At 43.1% G+C, this 12955-nt stretch overlaps 1 protein-coding gene across 1 annotated transcript in view; it reads right to left on the minus strand.

Moving 5' to 3' along the window:
* Nucleotides 1–9570: 9570 nt before the first annotated feature.
* LOC138672334 (mitochondrial ornithine transporter 1-like) overlaps nucleotides 9571–12955 on the minus strand; it is a 28954-nt gene continuing 25569 nt past the window's right edge. Inside the window, exons 6-7 of the mRNA XM_069760278.1 lie at nucleotides 11854–12012; nucleotides 9571–9897 (exon numbers count right to left, since the gene is read on the minus strand). Of these exons, the coding sequence (XP_069616379.1) occupies nucleotides 9773–9897; nucleotides 11854–12012 (284 nt within the window). The 3' untranslated portion in view covers nucleotides 9571–9772. The remainder of the gene's footprint in view (nucleotides 9898–11853; nucleotides 12013–12955) is intronic.

Here is a 12955-nt window from a genome sequence, read left to right on the forward strand (position 1 = left end):
TTCATAGAAAAGGACTTTTATGTCGACGACTGTCTAAAAGCCATGCCTTCAAATGAGACTGCCATCAGTCTTCTCAGGAGAGCTCAGGACATGCTTGCCTTCTCGAACCTTAGGCTTCATAAAATAGCCTCAAACAGCCAAGAACTCATGGAAGCGTTCCCTTCTCAAGACCTATGTAATGGTCTCAGAGACCTGGACCTGGGGTCAGACCCCGCACCAATGCAACGCAGCCTCGGGCTTCTCTGGAATCTACAATCAGACACTTTCACCTTTCAGGTCAGCCAGGAAGAAAGGCCTTTCACACGTAGAGGCGTCCTGTCTACCATCAACAGTCTGTACGACCCCTTGGGTTTCGCAGCTCCTGTTACTATACAAGGCAAGGCCCTACTAAGAGACTTAACTAGGGAAACATCTGACTGGGATGCACCTCTGCCACCTGATAAGAGGATCCAGTGGGAAGAGTGGAAGAACTCGTTAGCGGCACTCTCCAACTTGCATATGCCAAGACCATACACCCCTGTGCCATCTACTGAGATACAGAGCCAAAGACTGTACGTATTTGCAGATGCTTCTGTCAAAGCAATTGCCGCTGTTGCCTACCTCAAAACTGTAGACTCCAAATGTCAGTGCCACATTGGTTTCGTCATGGGAAAGGCCAAACTCGCACCACAACCAGAGCACACTATACCCAGGTCAGAGCTTTGTGCCGCAGTCTTAGCCGTTGAGTTAGCGGAGTTCATCGCATCCGAAATGGATATCGACCTGACACAAGCCAAGTTCTACTCAGACAGCAAAGTAGTCCTGGGATATATCCACAACGAAACCAGGCGATTCTACGTTTATGTCAATAACAGAGTGCTAGGAATCAGGAGATCAGTTCACCCACAGCAGTGGCATTACATACCCACAGACCAGAATCCCGCAGATCATGCAACTAGAGCAGTTGACGCAAGTCGACTAGGAAGCACAACGTGGCTCTCTGGACCAAAACTATTGTACATTGAGGAATGTTTTCCAGACACCTTTGAACTAGTAGGAGAGGACTCAGATGCTGAAATCCGGCCTCAGGTGTCTACACTACATACAATGACCTCTGTTATCCAGCTTGGATCTTGCAGGATCGACAGATTCTCAAGTTGGAAGTCACTTACTCGAGCCATTACCTGCCTGACTCATATAGCTCGCTCATTCGGGACCACCAGAACTCGTGACATGGAAAAATCTAAAGGAGCAGCGAGGCTTACCCACGAAAGCCTAATCACCTTCATGGCTGAAGCTGCAGCTATAATCAATGCAAGACCCCTGGTTCCAGTTCCTAACGACCCTTAGGAGCCCTTGTTATTGACTCCAGCTGATCTACTTACCCAGAAAACGGGATTGTTCAGTGCCCCTCCAGGAGGATTCGACGCTAAGGACCTCTACAAGCGCCAATGGAGACAGGTACAAAGTCTTGCAATTACTTTCTGGGACAGGTGGCGCAAGCAATATTTGTCTACCCTGCAGCCACGTACGAAGTGGCAATCTGCTAAACCTAATCTGAACATAGGTGACCTTGTTCTGGTGAAAGACTGTCAGATTCACCGGAACCAGTGGCCACTTGGTCTAGTTACCGCAACGTTCCCGAGCAAGGACGGCAACGTCCGCAAAGTTGAGCTAAGGATGACCAAAGGGAATGAACCTAAGACATTTTCCAGACCGGTATCTGAACTGGTCCTATTGTTGCCTTCGGAAGAAAGGAGTTGTGACATCCGTTGATGCCAGACGGGGAGTGTTCTGTCTCCGCCATCTAATATTGTTGCCCTGATTATTTGCTTGCATAATTGCAGTTTCCTCAGTATACAGTATTGATATATTCATGCCTTTATTCATCTGTGATGCTTTGGCTCCCTCTAGCGGTCAGAGTTATGTTGGCAGTTCAATCTTGTTTTTGTATTATCCATGTCTGATTCTCCTCCTCCTTTGCAATGCATTATGGTAGCTCAGCCTCCATTTCCCTCCATTTTTCCTTTCACTTTCCTCAGTCTGCCTTCAAGGAAAGACGCTTCACTTCATCCCCCTTGCGATTGCATTGCCGGTATGTCTTTATGCTTCCTATAGATATTTCTGCTCCATATTAGCTTAGTTTAACCAGTTGTACTCCTAGTTTAGTCACTAGCTTTCTAAATGTTATGCATAATGTATATCATGTGTATTATGTATCTTCTATGCCATGCACTGATTCTATGTATATCATTGTTCACAGTTTCACCGCATCAATATACCACTACGTTTAATAAAGCACAGACTCAACCACAGTCTCCTTATTGGACCCCGGTATAGCGGTTTAGCTGACTGTATAGCTACGTATGAGCCTGCCTCAGCTAGTGAGGACAGAACATAGATGGTGGCCCGATTCTAACGCATCGGGTATTCTAGAATATGCATGTCCATGTAGTATTTTGCCCAACCACGTAGTATATTGCCCAGCCACGTAGTATATTGCACAGTCACGTAGTATATTGCCCATCGATGTATATTGCCCAGTCACGTAGTATATTGCCCAGCCACGTAGTATATTGCCCAGCCACGTAGTATATTGCCCAGCCACGTAGTATATTGCCCATCAACGTAGTATATTGCCCATCAATGTAGTATATTGCCCATCGACGTAGTATATTGCCCAGTGACGTAGTATATTGCCCAGTGATGTAGTATATTGCCCAGTGACGTAGTATATTGCCCAGCCACGTAGTATATTGCCCAGCCACATAGTATATTGCCCAGCCACGTAGTATATTGCCCAGTTACGTAGTATATTGCCCAGCGACGTAGGATACAGCACAGACACGTAGTATATTGCCCAGCTACGTAGTATATTGCCTAGTGACGTAGTATATTGCCCAGTGACGTAGTATATTGCCTAGTGACGTAGTATATTGCCCAGTGACGTAGTATATTGCCCAGCCATGTAGTATATTGCCCAGCCACGTAGTATATTGCACAGCCACGTAGTATATTGCCCAGTTACGTAGTATATTGCCCCGTGACATAGTATATTGCCCAGTGAAGTAGTATACAGCACAGAGCCACGTAGTATATTGGCCAGTCACGTAGTATATTGCCTAGTTACATAGTATATTGCCCAGTGACGTAGTATACAGCACAAAGCCTCGTAGTATATTGCACAGCGACGTAGTATACAGCACAGAGCCACGTAGTATATTGGCCAGTCACGTAGTATATTGCCCAGCTACGTAGTATATTGTCCAGCCACGTTTGTCACAGGTTAAAAAATTAAAAATAAACATATACTCACCTTTCCGAGGGCCCATTGTAGTCCACGGCAGCTTCCGGTCCTAGGGTTGGTATGAGTGCAGGACCTGTGATGACGTCGCGGTCACATGACCGTGACGTCATGGCAGGTTCTTCTCCCATACCATCTTTGCCACCGGAACCTGCAACGGAAGATGGTGGCCGGCGCGAGCAGCTCAGCGGACTACAGAGGGTGAGTATAGCAGGTTTTTTTTTTTTTAATTATTTTTAACATTACATTTTTTACTATTTATGCCGCATAGGCAGCGTCAATAGTAAAAAGTTGGGGACACACAGAGTTAATAGCGGCAGTAACGGAGTGCGTTACCCGCGGCATAACGCGGTCCGTTACCGCCGCCATTAACCCTGTGTTAGCGGTGACCGGAGGGGAGTATGCGGGCGACAGGCACTGACTGCGGGGAGTAAGGAGTGGCCATTTTCTTCCGGACTGTGCCCGTCGCTGATTGGTCGCGGTAGCCATGACAGGCAGCTGGCGAGACCAATCAGCGAATGAATAACCGTGACAGAAAGACAGAAGGACAGAAAGACGGAAGTGACCCTTAGACAATTATAATAAACTAGATTGTGGCCCGATTCTAACGCATCGGGTATTCTAGAATATGCATGTCCCCGTAGTATATGGACAATGATGTTTCCAGAATTCGCGGCAGACTGTGCCCGTCGCTGATTGGTCAAGGCAACCATTATGACATCTACGTCGATACTGTGCCCGTCGCTGATTTGTCGAGGCGAATTCGCAGCAGACTGTGCCCGTCGCTGATTGGTCGAGGCAACCTTTATAACATCATCGTCGCCATGCTGTGTCCGTCGCTGATTGGTCGAGGCCTGGCGGCCTCGACCAATCAGCGACGCGGGATTTCCAGGACAGACAGACAGACAGAAAAACCCTTAGACAATTACAAATATAGATAGGGATTTTCATATAAAGCTGCATGATCCGGTCATCAGCCCGTGTGTTTAAGTGCAATAGTCAAGTATCAAGTACAGTTATCATGTGCATGGAGGGTGTAGAGACAGAAGAATAGTAGGGTGCAGATTCAGAATAATATTTGGAAGAAGGGAACAGGGCAAAGTTAGTTTACTAACACTATTCTAATAAATAATAACTTAGGAAGCAAGTATGAAGGGGACTGTCAGGGAGCCGAGAAGGCGGTGACGGTCTTACCGTGAGAGTTCTGGCACCTTGGATACTGGTGGATGTCAGGACAGATCTCCGGAGGACAAGGAGGCTGGGCTCTCTTGTGTCTCTGCATGCAAGCGTACCCCTCGTACGATAGATGGGGTGTCGCTTTGCGGGGTCAGGTCGGGAATGAGTCCTGCCTTGCCCTTGTACTCCATTCCAGGGGACCTGCCTCAGGGTGTGGTGAGGTTGGGAAGCGAGACGCCGTTGCTCCCAGTGCTGACGCTATTCAGGGGTGCCGGGATCCCCAGCATCAGCTGTTGCCAGGAGACATGGGACTCTATGTCTTCTGGTTCAGGTGTGTGGTGGGAGGTTCCTTTCTCTCCACCCTCCTCGCCCCTTCCTCTGTCTCTCTGGACAGAGGGTAGAGATTGGGTATCACCTCAGTGGTGTCAGGTGATCCATAAGGTGGATGTTAAACCCACTATATCCTCTTGATCACCGCTGATTATTCAGTTGTGCTTCAATAGTATGGTTGCCACTGCACTGTTGGCACCTGAGAAGGTCTCTGCAAAAGTCCTCCATTCAGAGGGAGTGGCTGAAGAGTAGCCTGGCCCTCAAGAGTGCCAAGTGTGTCTTACATACTGCTGTTGCTGGCCTTCTGTACGGTCATCTCACCATGACTGGGGTTTCACAATGACAGTGACATAGAAGAGAAGGGGCCGCATAGCAAAGATCAAAATGACCTATTTTTGTGCCAAGCGATGCCATGAAGGACAGAAGGCTCTGGTCTTTCATAACCATTGGCCCAATATCCTATGCAATCTACGTATTAAATAGAGACGGTTATGTTTAGGGTGGCATGTTGACTCCTTTTTACAAAACTAATACCACAGATTTTCTAACAGCCCCTGATGTTAATAACTTTTTGGCATGTGATACACTATAGGACACAAAGAGCTTCTACTAAAACTGTTCTGGACTTCACAGGACACAGGAGTCCTGATAGAAAGTGTGAACATAGCTGATTATTGCACAAGAAATGCTTACAATACCTGTTTTTAGTTTTTGCTATGTATAAGTGAGGACAGAGAGAAAGCTGAAAACATCACAAAATGAACTTTTGATCATGTCACAAAATTGGACTTTAGACTTTGTTTGTGAAAATGTCCTAGATCAGCATTCTCCCAGAAGAAATCTATCTCTTGCTTAGGAGACAATATAATCAGTTCACAATGTCCTCTTAACAATAATGAAAACAAGTTTCCTTAAGGTACCTTCACACTCAGCAACTTTACAACGAGAACGACAACGATCTGTGACGTTGCAGCGTCCTGGATAGCGATCTCGTTGTGTTTGACACACAGCAGCGATCTGGATCCCGCTGTGATATCGCTGGTCGGAGCTAGAAGTCCGGAACTTTATCTGGTCGTCAGGTCGGCGTGTATCGTCATGTTTGACAGCAAAAGCAACGATGCCAGCAATGTTTTACATGGAGCTAACGACCTGCGAGAACGATAAGTGAGTCGCCGTTATGTCACAGGATCACTCCTGCATCGTTCTGGAGCTGCCGTGTTTGACATCTCTACAGCGACCTAAACGGCGACGCTGCAGCAATCGGCTCGTTGTCTATATCGCTGCAGCCTCGCTGAGTGTGACGGTACCTTTAGTCGTCTTCAGATAAGATATGCTAGCCTTAATGGCACTTAACATGACAGTATGACTATGTGCACATGAGAATGTGTAGCATATTTTTCTGCAGCAAAAAAAACAGTGTTACCAGGAAAAACTCTGCGTAAAAATCTATACGTTTTTTATGTGTTTTTACTTCATTCATCTGAAAGGGTGAAAAACACTGAAATAATGGATGCTGCAGATTTGAAAAAAAAAAATGCACCGCAGTTTGAAATATGCAAGGGAAAAAAACGCACAGTGCACACTGTCAAGATTCTATCATGCAATTTGCATACTGTTGGCCACATTGCTATTAGTTGTGTGTGGCCTCGCTCAATACAAGTGAAGCTCCCAGTGTCAGCACCAGAGAATCCTGACAGTGTGCCCAGTGCGCTCTATGAGGATTCACAAGTCTGTCGTCACATAGAGTGACTGCAGACTTGTACGCCAATCCTAGACAACCACTTAAGAAGTTGGATGGATTGGATTTCACAAAAGTGTATCTATTTAAATTTATGTTGCAGCACAGTAGACACAAGATCAGTTCTGTGTGTTCGTACCCTATAGCATATGGAAAACAAACGCTAATTAAAGCAAAACCTGCTACTGACTGCGGCAATTAAGTGTTGCAAACCAGAGGTGGGAGTCTGTTTCAACGGTCATAGCCATCCCTTCCCTGCAATACATGCGCAGGGTGCAGATGGTTTGCCTAATAAAGGCCCCGTCGCTGCCATCTTATACATTTCACTCTATGGTGCGGGCTGAGTCTGCGCCACACTTCTTCTGTGACCATGTGACATATCTTTACGTTATGCGGTTGCAAAGAGGTTAAAAAAAAGTTTTTAAAAAGGTAAAAACAAAAAAAAGTTGGAATGTTCACCCTTCTAGCACTACAAACATAAAGAAATAATATAATAATAACATAATAATAATAAAAACATTGGTGGAAGTGGATGAAGAAAAGGTCAGAATGATAAAAATCATTTCTCTCTTCAGTATTTATACAAGAAAATCCCATGACAGAGGACATGATCAGGGATACTAGAAATTCTCCACTAAATGTCACCTGCTTATCTCAGGACGAAGTACGGCGCCGCCACAAAATCAATAAAGTAGACAAATCCCCAGGCCTGGATGGCATACAACCCCGAGAACTGAAGGAATTAAGTACAGTGATAGACAGACCGTTATTTTTAATATTCACAGATTCAATAATAACAGGGTCTGTACCACGGGATGTGGTGCCAATATTCAAATGGGGGACAACATTTGAACCTGGAAATTATAGGCCGGTAAGTTTAACTTCTGCTGTGCATAAAATCCTTGAGGGTTTCCTGAGAGATGCTATCCTGGAATATCTCAAAAAGAATAACCTTATGACCCAGCATCATCATGGGTTTATGAGGGATCGGTGCTGTCAAACCACTCTGATCAGCTTCCATGAGGACATAATGAGTGAGGAGTGGCTATTTTCTATCTGGATTTTTCAAGGTTGTTTGACACCGTTCCACACAAAAGGCTGGTATACAAAATGAGAAAAATGGGCATAGTGGAAAATATATGTAACCGTGTTAACAACTGCCTCAGGGATGGATAGGAAAAAAAGGGGGGTTATTAATGGAAGACACTCAGAAAGGGTCATGATTAGCAGTGGGGTACCACAGGGGTCAGTATTGGGCCCTCTTCTTTTTAACATATTTATTAATGACCCTGTAGAGGGCATAGAGAGTAGAATTACAATATTTACAGATACTAAACTCTGCAGGGTAATCAATACAGAGTAATTGAATATTACAGAAGGATTTATGTAAACTGGAGGCTTGGGCTGAGAAATGGCAATTGAAATCTAATGTAGATAAATGTAAGGTTATGCATTTGGGCAGAGGAAATAAAATGAATAATTATGTACTAAATTATAAAACACTGGGTAACGCTGTCACTGTAAAAGACTTGGGCTTATAGGTGGACAGCAAAGTCCACTTTAGTACTCAGTGTCAGGTAGCTTCTGCCAAGGCTATAATGGAATGAATTAAAAGACGCATAGATGCTCAAGACCAGAACATAGTTTTGCCTCTACATAAGTCACTAGTGCGGCCACACTTAGAATACTGCGTAGAATTTTGGTCTAGAGTGTATAAGAAGGATTTAGTTGAACTAGAGCAGATGGAAAGAAAATAAACCAAGGTTATTAAGGGAATGGTTAACTGCAATATCAAGATAGGTTATTAAACTTGGGACTATTCAGTTTGGAAAAACGGAGGCTTAGGGGCAATCTTATTACAATCTACAAATATATAAGGGGACAGCACAGAGATCTTTTTAATGATCTTTTTACACTTAGGCCTGCGATAGGGACAAGGGGGCATAATCTATATCTAGAGGAAAGAAGGTTTAATCATAATCACAGATGTGGATTCTTTACTGTAAGAGCAGTGAGACTATGGAACTCTCTGCCGTATGATGTTGTAATGGTTGATTTACTACTAAAATTCAAAAAGGGCCTATATACCTTTCTTGAAAAATATAATATTACAGTTTATGGGCATTAGTTTATGTGGTGTGGCGTAGATCCAGGGAACTAGTTTTGTAGGATTGGTAGTTTCGGAGTGTCCTGGTTACTATGCTAATGTCCTAATTTATATGGGATGTTATCCCGGCACGTATTTCTAAGATATGTATCAGTGGTATCTGTTCTTAGATCCAGGGAACTAGTCTGATTGTTGTATGGAGTTGGGATGGAATGTTTCCCCCTAATATAGAGCTATTAGCATCTGCCCCATGGGGTTTTTGCCTTCACATGGATCAACATGTTAGGCTATATGTTGAGCTTTGATGGACTTAAGTCTACCTTCAACTTTATAACCATGAAACATACTTGATATCACTGCGTTTATAAAAGTCTGATCTATGAAAATATAAAATAAATTAACCCATATGGTAAATGCCATGAAGAAAACATAATCAAAACTTTAGATTTGCATAAAAAAAGCAATAAAAAGTGATCAAAACATTGCAGATACTTTAAAATGGTCCTAATAAAAATGACAGATTGACAAAAATAAGCCCTCATGCACTTACATCAATGGAAAATTTAGAAAGTTTCAGGTCTCAGAAAACGGCAGCACAAAGCAAGTTTTAAGTATTAAAATATAAAAAACTACTCAAGTTTTTTGCCATTAAAATAAAACCTTAAAAGCAATAACAGAATTTTGTTTTTTTTTACCATTTCACCCCATTTTAAACTAAAATCTTCCTATATTTTTGTACATTATAGAGTGAAATGAGTGGTATAATTCAAAACCACAACTCATCCCGCAAAACTGAAGCCCTCATATGACTATGCCGATGGTGAAAAAAAGATTGCTATTTGAGTGCGGATAGGTAATAATTAAAGCGCAAAAATTAAAATTGGATTCGTCATAAAAGGGGTAATAGATTTAACAAATGGAACGCACAATTCCGTCAGTTTAAAAGAAATATCAATCGAAATGTTTATTATAAAACCATCAAATATCTGTTCATACAAGAAGTATTTGCAATACAGAAGAATAGTAGCTAAAATTCACATCGCAATTTGCGCGACAGTAATGACAGTAGAGTTCATGGCACGCAGAATGTGGATGGGAAAAGGAACAGTGAAGGTGTCCCTTTATGGCATTATAATATTCACGACTCCTCAAACTGCTGCATCATAAACTTCCTGCTGTATTCATAGGCCACAAATAGTGCCCCATTGGCGGGGAAAGCTCTGATCAACGTCGGCTTTAGGCCAGAGTATAAAGCCAGGATACCTGTAAAACAAACAAGTGGTCACTTAGAGTCAGGTGCCTGAGGAGTCCAAAGGTCCCCCTGCCAAATAAGAAGACGCGTGTTATAAAACATGTAGATGAGGGTCTAGTAACAGATTTTGCATTGGGACTTAGACTAGGCCCATCTCATTTTAGGTTCACCACATCTCAAAGATTTTCAGAACATTCTATTGGCCAAATCGGAGAACAAGAGTTAAAAATGTGCAATTTTCATTTTCTGTTTATTAAGAAATTCATATCTACCATAAGCACTCATTGATTCCTATGTTGAGGGCGATGGAGTAACACAATCACTACAGGATCCTAAAATAGCAGTTGTTGGGGTTGGCATGTTTTACTCTCCAAGTCCTTAATCTGACCATTCATTCTGTAGTTATTTTTTAACACAATGAATAGTTCAAGTGTCTGCTGATAGCTTATACTTTGCTACTACAGGTTTCCAAAATCGCAGCAGAATCTCAGTCGATTTGTAAAACCACACCAAAAAAATACACCATAAACCTACAATGCCGTTACAGCACGTGATCACAGCCTTAAGACACAATAGTACGTTTCAGTATAATGATGTAAGTACCGTCTGTCCCTATTAACTGTGCAGATGTACAATCTTATAAGGCAATTTTCAATAGGGATTAACTGCAGTATCAGCCTTCAGAGTGTGTGTAGTCTGTAATCGCGGAGACATAGAGCTGCATGAGACTTAAAGATACAAAAAGTAGGATCTATGTAATGGCAACGTTCTCTAACAGTTTATTCTTTTCTTTTACATATATGATGATTTCCAGATCTAAGGGTGTATTTAAACTGGCCGATAATTGGGAACGAACGTTCCTACTAACGCTCGTTTCCCAATAATTGGTCCGTCTAAACAGACTGCCAATGAACCGACAAACAAGCAAAATGCTAAGGGTATGTTTCCACGTGCAGGAAACGCAGCGTGTCTGACGCTGCATAGAGCCGCAGCGTCAGACACGCAGCGTCCAGATGTTACAGCATAGTGGAGGGGATTTAATGAAATCCCGTCTCCACTATGCGTGGTAACACGCACCCGGCGGCCCTGCGACTCCGGACATGCTGCGCGTCTTTTCAGATCGCAGCATGTCCGTATATCTTGCGGCGACGCTGCGTCGCCGCAAGATATAGCACAGAGCCTTATGGTGGGGAGCGATGATGCCGGATGTGTGCTATGAACACATCCGGCATCATCGCGTCCCATAAAGGGGGCGGGGCTTACCACAGAGCGGGTTTGCCGCTCCGACGATACCGCCGGCCATCCTGATCGTGGACACGCAGCCTTATATGCTGAATGAAATAATATATAGGCTTGATTAAAAAACATGTGTAAATGGGACGTGTTGCTGCGAACAATGATGTTTTATCCACTGTGGTAGATCACTCACTCAGCTGCTCAAAGAGATAGTCACAGGAACGCTTTCCGTTTAAGTTTTCCACTGGTTTATTTAAAAACGCGCTGCATAAACCAGTGCAACATTAGGAAAAACATACCCGACCCTTTTGACACAACGGGAAAAACAAAATACAGTAGTATACAGTACAGTTTGTGTGGCTGCGGGGTGTACCCACTCAGGGAAAAAAACAAGGTTCAGCTCTCTTTAACATGAGATATGTGATGTCGCAATGAGAGACTGCGATCTTGGTAAAGAAATGTCGCAGTGTCGTATTTGACTTGGCCTGTTTTTCCTCTCTTGTGTTTCTTTACCCTCAGTAAACATGTCTGTATGACCAGAACAACAGGATCTACAGAGCTTGTCTATGCACTTTCGGCACAGGCTGTATGGATGCTGCAACCAATCACTTCATACAGCAGTGACTCACTTTTTATTTTTAAGCATTTTGGGATATTTAAAAGAAAATAATCAGCAGGGAACAACCCTGTTTAAAAGGAACAGGCTTACCTTAAAATGTATTGATGCTTACCTTCATTTCTTAAAATATTTAAAAATGTCCTCATGAATCCTGATTGTTTTCCTGTCATGGAGAGGACTTGGATTCGAGATTTAACACAATCAACTGGGAAGACAACCAGCCACAATGAGATCCCTCCGAATCCTCCACTAACCATCAGTGGCACTATTCCTGGAGGAAAATCCATAATGGTTCCATGAATGTAAAAATACTGATATTTTAGTCATTGTTTTGGTTCATGCTTTTAAAGGGAACATATCACCAGTTTGAGCCTGTTAAATTGTCCACACCATGGGATTGTGGCTGAAGAGCTGAATAGAACAGTTTTTATTTTTTTTTATTTCTTCTTTCCATTTTGGAGAAATTAGCTTGTAAAGTTTAGGTTATAATTTATGATAAGCCCATTGGGGTGTTACCACATTTTTTTTTAGCAGATGTGTACTTCTTCCCCTGCATAATATTGACCAATCATAAGCAGGCAGAAACATACTGGGAAAAGAAGAACATGTGCCACAATAGCTTAGAGCAGATTTCTCAGAGTGAGACATGTAATGACAGGCAGTCCGCTCTCCTCACTGATCAAACTGCAGAGTTGTGTGTGATTACAAGTGCTGGGAGCAATGCAGAGATGAGAGTGATTGCTAACACTTCTTTCATCTCACCGCAGATGATAGTACAGCAGAGTTGAAAACATTGAGAGGAGAACTGCAAGAAATGTTTGTAATGAGACACAGCTCGGCTCTGCTGTACTGCCCTTCCCCCACAGTGGCTGCTGTGAGGGGAAAGCTAAAGTGTTATCACAGGTATCCCCGTTCCCGCTTTGTAATCACACTCAGTTCAGTAAAAAGAGAACAGACTGTCTGTTATTACACTCACACTGAGAAACGCATTATAAGCTATTGTGGGGTGTGTCCTTTTCTCCTGTGCATGACACTGCTGCCTATGATTGGTCAACCTCATACAGGAGAAGAAGTACATGCACCCAGAGAAAAATCTCTGGTAACACCCCATTAGGCTTATCATAAATTATAACCTAAACTTCACAAGCTATCGTAATATCTCCACAACGGAGAGGAGAGATTAAAAAATAATCAACTGTAATCCGTAGGTAATG

The sequence above is a fragment of the Ranitomeya imitator genome, chromosome 3, assembly GCF_032444005.1.
Source record: "Ranitomeya imitator isolate aRanImi1 chromosome 3, aRanImi1.pri, whole genome shotgun sequence".
NCBI lineage: Eukaryota > Metazoa > Chordata > Amphibia > Anura > Dendrobatidae > Ranitomeya > Ranitomeya imitator.